General features: G+C 41.3%; 1 protein-coding gene across 10 annotated transcripts in view; it reads right to left on the reverse strand.

Moving 5' to 3' along the window:
• The window catches only part of Dlgap1 (DLG associated protein 1), a 1,065,856-nt gene that overhangs the window by 318,699 nt on the left and 728,813 nt on the right, over window positions 1-18,344 (reverse strand). For 2 of the 10 annotated variants that reach the window (XM_029564283.1, XM_008834624.3), the window contains one exon: window positions 7,561-7,674. The exons of the other annotated variants lie outside the window; for them this stretch is intronic. In XM_029564283.1, the coding sequence (XP_029420143.1) occupies window positions 7,561-7,674 (114 nt within the window). The remainder of the gene's footprint in view (window positions 1-7,560; window positions 7,675-18,344) is intronic. 10 annotated transcript variants of the gene reach the window in all.

Genomic DNA, 18,344 nt, shown 5'->3' on the forward strand with positions numbered 1-18,344 from the left:
CTCCCACCTCCTCCTCCTCCTCCTTCCTCTTCCTCCTCTTCCTCCTCGTCCTCCTCCTCTTCCTCCCTCCTCTTCCTCCTCCTCCTCCTCCACATGTTGAGTCCAGTTAGTACTGTTTGTATGCCCTTGGGCATAGAGCCATCCACTGGAACATGGTTGACCTACCAAGGGCCACACCCCTGAAGAAAATGAATTCTCCCTTCCCCAGCAGCCATCAACTGCCAATAGCTCCTCAGATAGGGGTAGGGGTTCATATGTTTCCCGCCCCCAAATCTATGCTGGAGTGCTGACTGACTTGATCTTCTGCAGACTATAGTGACATAGTTGCCATGAGTTTCAGAGGACTACAGCCCTGTATGTCCAGAAGACACTGCTTATTTCATAGCTGTCATCCCTGAGCTCTCTGGTTCTTACAGCCTTTCTGCCCCTCTTCTTGATTATTCCAACTTGAAGACAGAGGTGTGATACAGATATCCCATTTGGGGCCGAGGACTGCACAGTCACTTATTCTCTGTATATTGACAAGTTGTGAATCTCTGGGTCGACTGCTGTCCACTGCAAAAATGAAACTTCTCTGATGAGGGCTGAGAGCTAATCTATGGGTATTAAGTATTTAGAAGGCAGTCTGATACTATGTCTGTTGAGCATAGTAGGCTATGCAGGCTGCTGGGTTCTTAGCCATGTTTACCGTGCCAGGTATGAATTCCTTCACGTAGAGCAGGCTTTAAATGCAGTCAGAAAGCTGTTGGTTAGCTCCATGACACTCATGCCACTCTTTAACCAATGGGGGTATCTTGCCAGGCTGGTTATTATTGCAGCTCAAAGGATTTTCAGCTGGATAAGGCTGTGATGACTTTTCTCCCCCAGCAGCCCACATAGCACCTTCTAGTACTATGAAAGCGAGCCAGCAGTGGGGAAGCTTCCAGGTCAGTAGCAGATTGATTTCTGCAACCTGAGACCTGTTCTGTGACCAAAGTGTGTGGTGTCTCACATCACACGTTCTTTTTAAAAAATATTTTATTTATTATTTTTTGTTTTATGTGTATGAGTGTATTGCCTGCATGCATGTAGGTGCACCTGTGCTGCGCAGTGCCTGTGGAGGTCAGAAGAGGGTGTTGGATCCCTTGGAATTGGAGTTAAGGATGACTGTTAGCTACCGTGTGGGTGCTGGGAATTGGACCTGGGTCTTCTGCAAGTGCAGCCAGTGCTCTTAAGCACTGAGCCAGCTCTCCAGCCCCATCTTCACACATTCTTATGCTGTGCTCGTGGTGTTCAGATGCTGCCTGAACTGCTGTGCATTAGCTTCTTTGTTCCACAAAGCTAAGAACTGATATTATATTATTACCCTCATTTTATAAGAGAGGGAACTTAGGTTATAGAACGCTCCAATGGCGCAGGTCTGAAGAGCAGAGTTTCAATGGGGCAGCTCCTGGGTCTTATTGTTGATCAGTGTTTGATGGAGGCTTTCTTTATGGGCTGTGTTCTGTGGCATCTGTCTAACTATACAATTACGGTCCTTCAGAATCCATCTCATACAACACGTTTGTCATTTACTAACCACACTTGTAGCAATGTAGGCTTTTCATTTTTCCAAGCTCAAAAGCCTCAAAATCACCACAGCAACAAGATTTCTTAGGAAATTATAAATGTTGAGAACAATCTTGTTTTCCTTCAGTTGTTAAGTGACTCACTGCATAGATACAATCATGTTTAGAACCTCATCATTGGCTTAGCAATTTCATCCTAAAAATGAGCTTGGTACAGCTAGCTAGGGTCATTGATGATGCACCCGACACTTGCCATTTCTCAGTGATGATGTGAAGTTCATAACCATTGCTCACTGGAAAATATTTGAGATGAATGACAAACTGATTAGCAAATATGACTTATGAAAAAAAACAGGGCAAATTTCTGTTTAGTTGCATTTCAAGTTAGCTCATTGCAGAAGCTTGAGCGTCAAGAGAAATAGCCTGTGATTGTTGCTAGGGGAAACAGGCTGAGAAGTATTTAATTTGTATACCTTTCAATTAATCATCCTTTTCAAATGATGGCAGTGAAAAAACTGGACCCATGCAACTTGCATTGGAGTGGAACATACATATTAATATATTATTCATCTATGTAAAGGCAGCGTGCAGTAAGATTACATATAAAATGATACAGAAGTCACTTCTAAGAAAAATATAGATGTAGGAAATGTCGATCTTGGAGGAGAAAATGCCATCACTGAACTGTTAGGGTCAGTGAAGTTGCTATGATTGAGCCCATTTTTATTTTTAGTGTCTTAAACAGTGTCAGGACCATTTTGTAAGGAGCCCAAAGAGTGATGGGAAATAAAGGATAATCATGAGGCAGGGCTGCCGCTGTGACCTAGTCCAAGGTTACTCTGTCCTTCCTCTTGATTGCACAGAAAGAAAAGATTTAGGGAAATCTGAAGAGAAGGTTGCCCTGGCCCACCTTCTCAGACAGGCTTTACTTGTTACTGGTGATGGCAGCTGAGGGGACTCTCAGGAACGGAAAGCTGCAGCAGAGAGGAAGGAGCCCAGGTATTCTTGGCAGCAGGGCAGCAGATCTGCCTGTCTGAACCATCTTAGGGAGGCGACTGGGCCCAGCCAGTATTCAAGAAATAACAAAAGCAGCCTGCTAGAGGTCAGTAGATGACACTTATAGATCATTAAGAAAGATGATTTGCTTTTTAATGCTTGTGTTTAAGCACTAATAATCTAATAGAGAGCTTTATTTTTTAACTTCTTATGATTTTGCAGCAGGATCTGATTATTTAGCCCAAGCTGGTCTGCTACTCACAATCCTCCTACCTCAGCCTTTCTCTCAAGTACTGGGAATATAGGCATGTGCCACCACACCCATCTGAGAGTTTTACTTTTGACAAAATGAGGAATGGTGAGGATTTTCTATTTTAATCCTGCAACTGAAATCACATGTCATTGATTCAGAGGGTCAGAGGGTATCCCTGATGAAGGAGCAACCATAATTAAATACTGTAATTCTTCAGTTCCAGGATGAGGATGCTTCTATACTGCAAAAGTGTGACAGGCACTGAATGATGGGCTACAGTCTATTCAGTCACAGAACAGGGGGAACCAACCACCTATGGGGGTGCACTTGTACCTGTGCCCCAGCTTCCCTCTCTTAGTCCTTTACTGCTACAAGTAGTTTTTAATCATTTAACTGTCGGTAGTGCACTATTCAAATGTTGATTCCACTGCAAGGAACTTAAGGGGCAGCTGAAGAGATAGAACATAAGCACAGAGATAAACAAACAAGATAATTTAAGAAAACATACATGCCATGAGGGAGATAAGATGAGACAATGTGATATGATGGTTGGAGGGGCCCCTAACTTGTTCCCCTCTTATTCTGAAGAGGTGACCTCTGAGAACTGAAGCAACAAGGCTTAGGAACACCTGGAGGCAGAACTTCTGGGTAGATGGCCCAGTGCAGAATCTCTAGAACAAGAATAAGCCTGGTCTAATCAAAGCCCAGAAATTAAACCGCCAACCTGGCCAGAGAGCACTGAACAAAGGGAGGTGTTATGAGGAAATGCCATCGACGAGGGCCAGGTTGTATCCATCTCATAAGCACATCTCAGATTCTCCTTCAAGTTGAACTTAGCCTTCTCAAAGCGCCTTCCAAACTTTAAAACGTCAGTCTCCTTTGTCAAATTTATAAATCAAATCTAACTCTATAGGTGGTTATAAACTATAGTTTGAGAACTAAATCTGGCCCACTGTGTGCTTTTATAAAGTTTTGTTGGTACACAGTCATGGTCTTCCATTACATTTTGTCTCTGTCTGGCTTTGCTTTATCAGGATGGAATTGTTTGGCAGTGATAGAAATTGTACAATCCACAGGAAAAAAAATTGTGAACGCCCATTCCTGTGGTCACGCTGAGTAATTATCCGCATAATCACTAAGTGGCATTTATAGACACTAGTTGTTTTTCATGTCCTCATTTCATCTTTCTACCACTCTGCAATCTCACTGAATCAGGAAGAGCAGTGTTGCTGAAGGGCTAGCAAGGTGGGATCTGCGATTAGACCGCCCAGGTTAGCAATCCTGTGGGGCCAGTTACCGGGTGTATCCTTGGGGAAGTTAATAAATTTCTCTTTGCTTCCTTTTCCTAACTCATAGAATTGTGTGGACTAAAGGAGGCAGAGACCACATTCACACAGGAAGTACTTAATAAAGTTTGGTTTTATGGGAATTCTGCCCTTTACACAGCATTCAGCTGGTGTAGTAGCCTGCAGATGTTTCCTAATGGTGGACGATGAGTTTTCCAAGAAGACTCTAATGCTTCTTTCAAATTTTCTTTGGTTATGTAGGGGTAAAAATAACTGAAATATATTAAGCACAAGTATAAATTATGAATAGTCTGTTTACACCCATCATTTCTGAGCTCTACTTTTTCATCAGAAAGCATTCCATAGGTATTTATACAGGGAATTTGTCCCTCCCTATTCTGGTGGATTGTGTGGGACCCATGCCCCATTGGCCACTGTGGACATGCAGGTTTAACTGGATTCCCAGTGACCCTGATTCGATGTTTCCTTTTATTTCAGAAATCCTAGGGAAGAACTCCTCCCATGGGAACTATTTTTTTATTTGAAAAAAAATTTTTTTACAGTAAGTTTTTCCCAAGATCTATGTATTTGATACATGTAAGGACTGTCCAGGCAGGAAGCTGGGGTCAGAGGTTTCTGAACTGCTTGTAGTTCCCAGGATGGGGAAGAGCAGACTAGCAAAGGTATGAGACAAGCTTATCATTGTTTATCTATTTACAGGGCCTAGATAGTGCCAGAATGCATTAGGTTTCTGGGTAAATGTGATTTTCATCATGAGGTTTCGCTTACTATGTGTGACCTGGGATAAGTCACTTCATATCTTCGATTCAGTTTTTCCATCTGAAAAGTGGGAGTGATAGCAGCTACCTAAGGAGTAAGTATAATGTGTGTGAATTCAGGTAATGATTTTCACCTCCATAAAAATGTGAGCATAGTGGTTGGAAATCTGGCTACATTTTAAGTGCAGCCAGCCATAAAACCTTGGGGATGACAAAGCAGTGTGGCCTTTCAGAAGGCTGACATCCTCTGTGTTAGATATTCTACTATAAGACTACAAATGCAAGCAGATTATGTATATAATCATGCAAAAATATAAAATATGTCTTCTGTGGTAAGAACATACTGTTCCCAAATTGACCATGGGTACCAAAAGTAATTATCCATCTTTTAGGTCTTCTGGAAATGGTTTGTTTTTTGATGCTTTTCCCTGCTTCCCTTAGGTTTGTCCAAACTCATTTAAAAGAACATCATGTCAGTTCTGGGAGATCCATGAGCTAAAGCTCATAGGCAGGGGTCCTTAAAAAAATCTTCCTCACATAGAGCCCCTAAAGTTTGTGTGATTCAAGGGTTGAACATCTGAACTCTGCTAATTTTTTGAGCCTTTATTCCCACTTAGCTAACATACTACCCACTTGGAATAGACAAGGTCATCCTGTGTTTGCTCTTCTTCAGTTTCCCAAGGTGAAGCACCTCATTTTACTGAACCTAAGGTGCCATTGCATAGCTCTTGGTACATTTTGTACCACCAAAAAGGAAAAAAGACCATCAATGAAATCTGTCCCTCTAGATTATATGCTTCATTCAGCATCAAAAATGCTAATTTGTGAAAAATGTGGGTCTTAGGATCAATTTAACTTTAAAATATATATGCAGAGAAGGAAAAGAAATGGGATGGTGATCACAGAGCTTAATGTTCACATTCAGTAGTCATAGTCCACACTCATCTGTGCTATGGTTTTCGAAAAAACCCTATAAGCTCATATAATGCCTATGACCCTGATAGCTATTTTGAAAATTAAGATGAGTAATATTATAGTTTCAGTGTCAAATGAAGACAATGAGGTGCAGAGAGATTAGTAGCTGGTACAGCAGAGCCCCATGCCCAAGGCAGGGTCTGTTTGCCAGTTCAGGAGTCATTTTCCTCCCCTTGTTTATAAACATATTTTTTTGATAATCTACAGAGAGCACGTTTCAGATTAAAAAAATCTTCATATGGTTTTAAGATCTGCCTAGGGGAAAAACAAATTAATATACAAAACACAGTTTAATGATTTGAAATAAAAATAACAAGAAGTAGTATTTCTGATGCAGGAAGGCTTGTTTGTAAAAGGCTCTGCTAAAGCACAAGCAGCTGGAGGGCTTTGCTTCAGCTGGGCTACAGGTACTGAGATGTATCTGTCACTAGGACAAGTTAGACATTCAGTGCCAGTGATGGTCCAATGGCTGAGTGATGAAACCGTGTTAGCATCCTTGAGAGTGTAGTATCTCAGGATGGGAATTTGAATGGTGAGGTTTGGAGTGATGAAAATGTGTGAGATTTGGGGAAATCTGAGAGCCACAAAAGGAATGAAGACACTTAGAAAGCCCGGACAGCTGAGATGGAACATGTGTACTGAAAATACACAAGGGCGGGCCAATCCTGTCCTGAGAGCTGATGGATAGACCTCAGGATGTGGGGGCACATAAGGTGGGGTTGTTTTCCATCAGGAACCAAAGAGGCTGGGAGGGATAACAGGCATTTGGTTGATTTAGAAGAATAAAGTCCATATAACATGGAGGAATCGGGATTAGAGTGGTTTCATTAGTAGGCTTGTATTTGTAAGGTGACCACTTAGCACTGTTGATGTTATCCAAAGATTGGAATATTTAAATGATAGTAACCAGGTAAATGGAGGTGCTTGGCCTTGGCTGAGAGGGTAACAGGCTAGGACCTTCCTGAGCTTAATGAATAAGGGTTAACATCTGGACAAAAGCTCTTGTTTATGAAAGGACAGCCAGGGGTCTGGTAACTAGAAAAGTCTGACAATTATGGAGTCATCTGGAAGGGACTTCCAGTAATCCCGTAAAACAGGCATTGCAAAGGATCTCTTTTACTCTTATGAAACCGAGACTCAGAAAGGTGAAATGACTTTCCAAGGTCACCATAAGGAGCAAGAGCATGATCTGTCTGACACCAAAGTTTTAACAGCATCACCCTGCCTCTGATGGACCCATGATGACCAAGGGAACAAGAAAAATACTACAGAAAAGAGAAAGAAAACACAGAACGGCGTGAATGCGCGCACCCAACTGCACTTAATGAAATGTCGTTATTAAAATAATCATAAACATTATCTTGTCACTAATTCGCTGGCACTGATAAAAGAGGAAGAAAGTAACTACTGAAAATAAGCGTGGGGTGCGGCAGCATTTGCTTCAGTTCTGGGGCTCCATTATTGCCGTTCTCTGTGTTATGGGCTTAAACAAAATGGGTCGTTGTGTGTATTTGGGGTGGGGGTGTTGGGAGACTGGAAAACTTGCTGGACAGCCACACCTGTAACAGCGCCTTTGGAGGCCTCTGAGCATCCCAGCAGTGGCTTAGCTTTGGTAAGAAGGCTCGCTGCGGAGTTCGAGTTCCTGCCTACAGCTGTCCGCAGAAATGGCGGCAATGCACTGGCCTTCTAAGCACTTTTAGTGGGCTCTCAGATTCCCTACTCACTCGGCTCCTGTGCATCTTCTTGGCAGCTGGGAGAATTGCTTTTCTGCTCCACACAGCTTTCACCTTGACAAATACGACTTGGCTTAAGTGTCCCTGTAGCCTTTTTAGCTTGCTCTTCTCATAGCAAAAGCAGAAGAAGAAGAGAAAAAAGAGCAGGAATAGGAAAATTACAATGACATGATATGCAGATCCCTAGGCTGTTCCTATGACTGCCTTTGCCCAAACATGATGAGATCTCCCTGGCAACCACCCTTCTCCACTCCTGTGAGAGGCCAAGGCTGGTATGCAACTGAATTTGCTTCATATTACTTACAATTACCTTTTAAGGACAAGTATAAATACCTACCTTATTTAATACAGGCTTAGACTCTTTGCCAAAGATTTCTCTACATGTCTTTAAATGTTCTTGAAAGAAAACAACTTTGTAAACAAGGCTATGTATTGGTGATTTATTCACTCAGTGGCTCTGTGGGGTTACTTTCACCCACCAACACTTATGCATAACTTCAGGGAACCTAGCACCATAGTGATTTCTGAATAAATATGCCTAAAGCACTTTATAAAATATCATCTCTGGCCTCAAAGGAATTTCCAAGTTTTAAGTGGATCAGGCAAATTTGGAGGATGGATGAAGAAAAGGAGTAAAAATAGCTTGAAAGCATGTCAAGCTGAGTTGAGCATTCAATCTCAAGGCACCTGATTGCCGACTGGTTGGAACTTGTTCCCATGTACCCCATCCCCTAGGGGGTGAAACTTGTGGGAGGACCTAAGGACCCCTACAATCAGCACTTGCTTTGGGAGTTGGTAGAAAGTACTATGAAGGGGGCATCTGATGACCAGAAGGGGACTGTCAGGCAGTGCATTTGTGATAACACAAGACATCGTGGCCGAGATACTAGATTCCAGTAGGATGCATGCGGGGGCACCGGGGGAAGTGTATATTTATGGATGGTCCACCCTGTATTTTTACTGGTGTGGACACTGATGGATTTTGCTGTCCCAATTCCACTGCTGGCTCTTGTGGTCACATTCCATTGGCTTTGCTTGCGGGAACCTTTCTCCTTCATTTGAGGCCCATGTGCTTCAGGGGTGGTACAGGGTTTGGGCAATCCCCACTAGCACATCACATTCCCAGAGCCTTCTTTGCTCACTGCTTGTTTGCACTGCTGTGGGACTGTGAGTGTGATCTAAGCCTGTTCAGTCCATAAGGAACTTGGGACTTTTGCTTGGAATGATGGACAAAGATATTTTCTTACATTGAGTACTTCAATAAGGAAGCATGTAGCTTTAAGATTTGCAGGTAGTGATTTTTATACTCACAAATATACAAGTATTAGTTGATATACCAGAAAACCCCCATGTTGCTGCTAATCCTACTGCAAAGATATGAAAATCGAGACTGTTTGGCATTAAATAACTGACATTAGTAGTATACAGCAGTTAGATGTCTCTATTCTTTTATCAAACCATTCTGCCTACAAGGGTTATTAAACATTTTGGCAATTTTTCATTAATCATAAAACTCAAGTATTAAATTTTCTGGAGATATAATACTGCAATATTTTGAAATTTTCAATTAATAACAAATGTTAGAACCAAAGAGCTTAAAGTAATAGATACAGACCACCCACCACCCAGCAGATACCTGGCTCCATGTTTTAATGAAATACAAGGAAGAATTAAAACACTTAAAAAATGTATGGAATAAAAAATAAGGGTTTTGGTCTATAGTAGATTTACTTATTTCCATTGGGCTACGTAAAAGATATAATTTGGAGCCATGAGTTTTATTGTTTACTTTTGGGCACACTGGAGGAATAACTGTTGACTCAAAATGGATAGCTAAAGTTTGTGTTTTCACATCATTGTTACAGTCAGTAATGTGCTACTGTCTGTTCAATATATCTTGTGTGTTTGTAGGTATAATTCCTAAATTTGAAAATTGAGTTCCCTGAGGGAAACTAGAATTTTGGATTGGGCGTTCAGTAGCAGAGACAGCAATGGATCAGTGATCTTCCTTCTGGGGGTCCACAGAGGCCCAGATATGGAAATAACATTCACCAAAGCTAACCTGTGGTGTTGGCTAAAATCCCACAATTCTCTTAGCCAGTCATCATCTGTCAATGCTACACATTCCCTAGCCACTTATCTGATTTGTAGGACTATGACTGTATTTCTTTAGAACAAGAAGCCTGGCAAACACAGAATGAACAAATGATACAGCTATTTTAGAATGCTTATGAATACAGATATTTTCTCTTAGAATAGAAAGTCTAATCTTACAAACATGGTCAAGTTGAGTTCATAAACTATTTAGTCAGTCATCTCAAAATATTTTTGCTTTAGATACCTTATTATTAATTTTAGAATACCAAGTTTGTCAAATGAGGCTATGACTGACTATACTTATCATTCATTGACTTGACTTTTTGACATTTGCAAACAAATGGATGAAACCCTAATAGATGTAAAGAGCTGTGTGTCCTTGTTCTGCTTCATTGATTACTACTGCAACTTGGTGCCTTTTATTCCAAGTGATATTCGAAATGGAATTCACAGTATACCTGAAAGTATATTGCATTTAACTGGATCACTATGGAATTTTTCCTCACTGAAGCCATCCATTCTGTAGCAGTGAAACACTATGAAACTACATGAATCTAGTCATTGATATCTAGAAAGACAAATAACATTTTGGTGTCTTTATGCATATTCATGGTACAAAATTCCACTTTAGGGGCTGAAGAGATGGCTCAGCAGCTAAGAGCACTGACTGCTCCCGCAAAGGACCCTGGTTCGATTCCCAGCACTCACATGGTGGCTAATAACCGTCCATAACTCCAGTTCTAGGGGATCCAACACCCTCGTCTGACCTCCACGGGCAGTGCACAACACGGGTGCACTTACATACATGCAGGCAATATACTCATACACATAAAATAAAAATACTAAAATAAAATTAAAAATTCCACTTTAAAAATCATCACATAAGGATGATATCTCTTGAACTTCAAGCTATATTTCAGCCCACTTCCTGCAGGCAGTGAGGTATCTGTCACAGGTCTGTGCACAGATCATGTACTACACAGCTCTTCATCAGTATTTCCCAGCTAACCCAAGCCACACTGAAGGGAGATAGGAGTGCTCCTCATAGGGCTCTGAGGCAAGGTTCATTACCTCAAACTTCAATAATGGTATTCTCTTCCTTAAACTGATAATTTAGTGGTTAAGCTGGAGCTAACAGTAGCATTCTTTTTGTGATTTATCAAAATGCTACAGAAGCATTCATTCATTAGTTTTTTCAGCACCTATTACTGAGCATACATTATAAAATAGGCATTGCAGTAGATAATGGGGTTGAGAAATGGGATTGCTGTTCTTAGGGAGAAATGGTGAAGACAGACATTAACACAAAGGGTACTTTGGAGGAAAAGGAAGAAGGGACGGGAGAAAGAGGAGGTGATGCAGGGGAGGGGAGTGTGGAGGGATGTGTGATGCTGACAGCATGGTCACTGAAGGCCTCCCTGTGTGGCCACTGAGTAAAGACCAAACAGGTCTGATATCTGCCAGGAGAGTGCTCAAAGAAGAAAGGAGAGCAGGTGAGGAGGTCCCGAGGGGAGGACACGGCTGCATTTTTGACAAGTAGATGGAGAAGAGTTGGAATTGGAAGGCTGTGATAGTCGGTGGGACTGATGTCTATTTAAGGTAGGCTTTCCAAGCTGTTACAAAGACTGTGGCTGAAGTTTTAATTAGAGACAGACATGTTCTAATTCAAAGGAATCTTTCAGGTCATCCATTTGGGAATGACTAAAGGGGAACGCAGAGTTGAATTCAAGACGCTGCTCATGCAGGAATCTAGACCAGGGTTAAAGGTGAAGATCCAGATGGTTGTGATGGAGGGAAGATGATGACTTAGCGAAGCATGACGCTAAGGCTTTTGGCTTGATTAACTGGAAGGGCTGAATGTCCGTAAGTGAAATGAGGAGTCCTAGAGAAGAGGAGACTGGGGGAGGAAGACTCAGATTAAGAGCTCAGCTTAGACTCTCATTCAGCATACCACGGAGAGAGCTGCACACCCATATTTATGGCAGCACTATTCACAATAACCACATTATGGAATCAGTCTAGGTGTCTATCAACAGATGAATGGATGAAAAAGTAGCATGTGCCATGAATGGAACTTTATTCAACCATAAAGAAGAGTGAAATTGTGCTGTTTGCTGAAAAAATTGATGCAAATTGGGATCAGATTACGTGAAAAAGCTAGATTCAGAAAGGAAGATGTTACATGTTTTCTCTCATATTAAAACACAAAGCCAGATATATATGTAAAAAGAAGACTGATGTTGGGGAATAGACTAGTGGGAAAGGGAGGGGAGAGAGAGGAGAAGAGAGAGCACAGGGTGGTGGTGAACGTAGTCAAACTGCCTTTATGAAATGCAACACTATGCACAGTGAATATGCACCAACAGAAAGAAAGAAAAAAGGACTCAGTTGGCCTGTACTGAGATGCCCAGGAGACATCCAAGAAGAGATGCTGAGAAGGGAGCTGGGTATATGGTAGGCCATATGGTGTATGCATATGGTAGGCCAGGAAATACGGGCTGGAAAAATCCATATTGACATGTAAATGACTCATGTCTTTGAGAATGAATGAGGTCACCTGAGGAATGAGTGTTAGAGAGAGGTGGCCCAAGAGCTGTGTCCAGCTTAGCTTTGCTCCAATTTTTGGGAGGAGAGAAGCATAAAGCAGCAAGAAAGGACCAGCAAGGTGAGTGGTCCTGGATGCTGGGCAAGGAAGGGTTATTTAAGGAGGAAAGGAGAATGCATTGTTACCAGTCTTAATCTGGTGGGACACTAGAATAGCAACATCCATTTCACCTCTTAGTCATTCTGTGCTTCATACAAAGGATTCTGTTTGCCATTAATTGGCTTTCTTTTCTCAGCAGGAAGCAAACTTGTGAGTACCACTTTTGTTTTCTTCTTTCTCTCTCTTCAAACACTTTTTGACTACTTACCACAATAAGGAATGCATCTTACTTTGGAAATCCAGTGCCCACACACATACAAATGAAAGAGAAAAGAAATGCTTAACCTTTCGGCATGTGGTGCATTGTGTCCTCTTTTCTATTTTCTTCTATTGTATTCTATTTAATTAAAAATAATGTTGTTCCTGACCCACTAAATTGATTTCACTAACCGCTAATTGGTCATGACCAGAGGATTGAAAAACAGCTTTTCACAGCATTTGGCGTGAGCTCCACCACATTCATTATTAATCAGAAAGACAATGCTATTCTTCTTTGATTTTCCCAACGTATCTTCTTCAGAATAAATGCTTAGCATGTACTTGGTGAATACATAGTTTTGAGACCCTAAAATAATATTTCTTGAATTGAGCACTTGGGATTTTGTTATGTGTACTTTATTGATTGTACTCTGTGTAGAAGAATGTTCCCCAATAGTTTGTTGTCTAGACAATGAGGACAGATCTGAGTCTTTATGGATATGTCCTGGCTGAGGTTCGAGATGACCACTCACTGGATGACACCCGCCAACTGGGTCATCACTACATGTGCAAAGCAAGAGACGATAGCTGTGTGCTATTGCATATTCCTGTGTATTAACCATATGAGATCTGTTCAGTGGTGTTCAAAAAACATTTAAAGGCTGACAAGATGCCTCAGGGGATAAAGGCACTTGTCAGCAAGCCTGATCAAGTCTGAGTTCAACCCCTGAAACCCACATGATGAAAGAAGAGACCAGCTCTTGAACGTTATCTTCTGACCTCCACATGTATCATGGTGCACACACTCCCTTGAAATAAACTAGTAAGGGCAGTAAAAAGGATAAAATCCAAACCAAATAAGCCTCCCTCCACCATCTTATAACCTACAAGGAAAATCCTGGTATTTTAGAACAATCCTTCTTTATGATTGTATGGTATTATGTCAATATGAAATGATTATCATCTTAGGAACAGGAGGGAACACGTCCATCAAAGATTCATGATTTGAAATAGATGGACTGAGCCAAAAATAATGAGTAATAGTATATTCTCAAATTCTAAAGTGTCTGATTACAGAAATGATGTGTAATTTAACCCGCACATGCCATTCAAGGAGCTTTACAACAAAGCCTGGCAGGTAGCCCTCAGTAAATGTGAGTGCATATGAAGTCTTCACACAGCACACCCATGAAAGAAGATGGGAATAGAATGCCTTGCTACCACGTGATTCTTGCTCAGGGAAGGAACATGCTACAATAGAGTGTAGATTTTAGAACTAGGTCAATCTGAGTTTAAATCTGACTGTGTAAAAGAGACTTGTGATTTTTGGCTTAGTTGCACGAATAACTTCTAACTTCAATTTTTCAAATATAAAATGAGACTATAACACCTACTTCAGGGACTGACTGTAAAGATAAAGAAGTTATAAATAGAAAATAATGTATAGAGCATGCCTATTAAGCAGAAAAACATATAGACATGTCTACCAAATAAACGTCTGTAGATTCACGGGGGGGCAATTCAGAAGATGTTTTCATATAGATATTATGCTGTAAGTGATAATTAAATCTTCATGGGGCACACATCTCTAAATCACATTTAACTCAAGATGTAGCTAAACCCTAGTGGAATACACAACAAATCCAAGATTCTTTGAGGCAGAGAGGGGCTGGGGCGATTAGTACACTTGGGAGATCCTCCAGAGGCTTGTATGTAGGGGATGGTGGATCAGTCAGGGCAGAACAGAACAAAACTAAAGAACAGAGCAGAACAAAAGCCAGTTTTATTTTCAGGCACCGGTGGACATGGCTGCGGTGATACCAAGTCTGAAACCCACTTGGTATAGGTTGGCCAGCTGGAACTCAGGTGGAAGGTGATTCTGTCACCTTAAGGACAATCTCGGGAAACCTCAGTCTTGCTCCTAAGGTCTTTCTGCTGATCAATGAGGCTGGCCGTTCACATTATGAAGGATAATTGTTTCTATGCTTGGTAAATGAACTGATTTTAGCTACATCTAAAAGGGTTCTATCACAGCAACACCTAAACTAGGACTTGATGCAGTAGCTGCGTATTCTAGCCTAGCCAGGTGGCCACACAGACGTAACTATCACTGATGGGGACTCAGGCAACAGCTTCTAGAGCAGAAAGAAGACTTTGGGGGCAGACAGATGACTTATGGATATTCCTATTCTTTTCAGTTGTGAGATGCACATGCTTTGTTCATTTTCTGAGAACTTATCATTTGGATTAAGGACTTAAGTGTAGATATGAAGTCCCTAAGTAGCTGCTCAGGAGGCCCCCCAAGGCCCCCCAAACACAGCAAGCCTTCTTGTTTGTGCTCAGCATCTAGCAAGATTGCCTGGCAAGTCAATTGCATTGATAAATTTTCCTTTTTTTTCTTTTTTAAAAATAATTTATTTTTATTTTATGTGTATGAGTGTTATGCCTGCATGTAAGTGCACCTGTGTTGTGCAATGTCTGCAGAGGACAGAGAGGGCATTGGTCCTCCTGGAACTGGAGGTATGGAAGGTGGTGAGCCACTGTGTGGGTACTGGGATTCAAACTGGGTCTCCTGCAAGAACAGCCAGCATCTCTCCAGCCCCATCATTTTAGCCATTTTTAATGGAAGAGTTCAGTGGTACTAAATACAACCATCACCAACATCAAACTCCCAAACTCTCCATCTCATAAATCAGGATCCCATTACACATTAACCTCTGCTCCTGCTCCTGCCTGCCCCTGGAACTGCCCGTTAGCTGCCATGTGGGTGCTGGGATTCAAACTCGGGTCTTCTGCAAGAACAGTTGGTGTTCTTAACTGCTGAGCCACCTCTCCAGCCCCAACAATTTTTTCTTTAAGAGCAAGTAGTCCTCTGCCAAATCTTTATTCCTTGTTGAGAAATGAACAGAAAAACTTGTAGTTACCTGAAATGTCATGCCAGATGATGTATATAGGAGCCTGAGAGACCAATTTTTCTTTAAAGACTTTTATGTTTTAAAGGACAAAGAATTCATAATGCCCCACCTTAAAATATAGAGCTAATCTAAAAAAAAATCAATATTTTCTCTAACAACTTGAAATTCTACTCATAGAACACTTATCACATCATTTTAAAACCATTTGTTTATAAGTCTGTCTTACCCAGCAATCCATAAACAACTTGAGAGATGATGTCATTCACCTGACAGAGATTATTATTCATACCTACAATCCCAGGTTCAAGGTGCATATCCCATGAAATGAAACAAAAGTGCCCGAGAAGTCTCTGATTATCTCAACTGGGTTGGACCTGGTTAATTAATCAACTGAGAAATAAAATATAGGGACCTCTAGTCATGGATTTTCCTCCATCAGCAATAAGAAGGAAATCTGGTATCAGAGGAGGGCAGGTCGGAAGGACCTCAGCAAACCATGCTCCTGCGCATGAAGGAGTCAGTGGGCTCACATGTGATGTATGACGGCAAGGGCTAGGGAACATATGGCCAGCATTCAGAAGAGAGGCTTTGGAAACATCAGGAAACTGCACGTGGATGTTTCCATGGAGACCTTCAGGAAACCAAAGCTGCATCCTGTAGCAGGGCCAAGTTAATTCTCCAGGCAAAGGGAGCCCCATCACCAGTACTTGGCAGATCCATTTAGCCAAAATGAAAGCTGTCATCTCACCCAGTGTATTCCAAAGTCCATTTTATGTACCACCAACCCTGTCAACACACTCTGCAGAAAAGGGCTCTAAGAAGGTTTGGAGATGCCATATATAATATTTCTCACTTTATGAAGGTTCTAAGACATTTGCCTGAGTGTCTCACTCAGTCTCAAAAACTTTGCTTTTTTCTTCACATGACTGTCTATTCACATCACCCTGTGGTGTCAGCTTCATCATTTGCAAATGAAGAAACTGACACATAGAATTAAATTATAGTCTACAGGGCCAATAAGCAGCAGGAGTAGGTGAGAACTCAGGTCTCCCTTCAGGACAGTGTACTTCCCACTGCATCACACCGCACTGTAATGAGTTACCTAACCACTAGACCCTACAAAGTGCAAACATCAATTAATATATGAATACTTTTAACAGTTTGTGAAATGGTTTTGATCTCCCTATACAGTATACAAAGACAAAATGGAAGAACGTCTCCTATATTTAGAAGAAGAATCATAACCAACCTGGCCTTTATGAACTTAGAATTTGTGTAAAGTCTATACCAGTATTTGTATTTCCCAGGGTATTAGTGTAAATGAAATATAATTATAGAGACATGTAATTAGTACAGGCTTGTAAAAATGGGTATATGCTTTGCATTTGATACCATAAACCCAGAGCATGTCAACATTTTTATAAAAGGTATATGTGTGTGATATATGTGTTCATATGCTACATGCACATGTGTGTATCATACATCTTTCTATATCACTCTCTAGTTCATTATTTTTAAATCAAAATTTTTTATTTTATGTGTATGAGTGTGTATGCCTGCATGTAAGTGTACCATATGCTTGCAATTCCTGTGGAGGTTAGAAGAGGGAACAGGATCCCCTGGAACTGGAATCACAAACAATTGTGAGCTACCAAGTACGTGCTGGGAGCCTAACCTGGGGCCTCTGCAAGAGCAGCAGATGCTCTTAACACCTTATTTTTTTTAACTTGGACTTGATCAATTCTGATTTGGCAAAACTGGATGACCAGTAAATTCTAGGGATCCTCCTGCCTCTGTCTCCCTGGTGCTGGGATTATAAATGTATGTCACTCTGCCTGGCTTTCCACGTGGATGCTGGCGATCCAAACTCAGGTTCTCATCCTTGTACTGCAGGCACTTTATCCACCAAGCACCCTCGCACCACCCTAATGATTTGATGGTAAAAATGATGAGAGAAGAGCATATTCAAGAGTATATATGATTATCTTTGGATGTAGAAATAAATAGGACCCTTGCTCATGACATACACACACCATTTTTCCCTCTATCTCTAAATACACCCTGGAACTTAGTCTTCAAAATTTTCTTTCTCATGAATCCATAGCATACTTTATATTGAAAAACAATGCTTTTCCTACTATGGAAATTTTCAACCGCCTACAGAGAGCAACAGTGTGTTCCAGATAAGAAAGGCTTTCTTCTGACAATTTTTTTCCTTTATCTTTTGCTAATGAGTCAAGTTGACCTGAGGAGAGTGCTTCAGACATCCCGCTTCCTCTCAGTGGCAGTGCCCACTCTATTGTCCTTACATTTCACTGCAGTTGGATGAGTGGGCACTTAACCCCTTACTCAAGGTACTGATTGTTGAGAGTAAGAGATTATGAATTAACAGAAAAGGATTAAGTTAAATTCCATTTATGACATATAATATTTGACAAAAGGAATCCCTTTGGGATAGAGTTAGACAAACATCCATAAAAAAACAACAACACATTTGAAGGGCTGGGAGTATGGCTCAGTGGTAACCTAGCATGTTTGAGGCCTTGGGTTTGACCTCCAGCAACACACACACACACACACACACACACACACACACACACGTTTTCTAGTGGAATATTCACAGGGAACATTGTTTTGGAAAGAACTATTTCCTAAATCATATACATAAAAAGGTCAGAGGGACACAAAGGACACTTTTTGCTCCTTGCCCTCCTAGGTCGATTAGTTCCCAGGGACTATGATCATCTCGCAAAATGTCCTGTAATGGTGGTGGGTCATCTGACCTCTTGATCAAGGAGGCCAAGGAGACCCCACCAGATGGACTTGAACCAGTGTCCAGTCTATAAAGAGGAGGGTCAACA

The sequence above is a fragment of the Nannospalax galili genome, unplaced genomic scaffold (assembly GCF_000622305.1).
Source record: "Nannospalax galili isolate Female #2095 unplaced genomic scaffold, S.galili_v1.0 scaffold155, whole genome shotgun sequence".
Lineage (NCBI taxonomy): Eukaryota > Metazoa > Chordata > Mammalia > Rodentia > Spalacidae > Nannospalax > Nannospalax galili.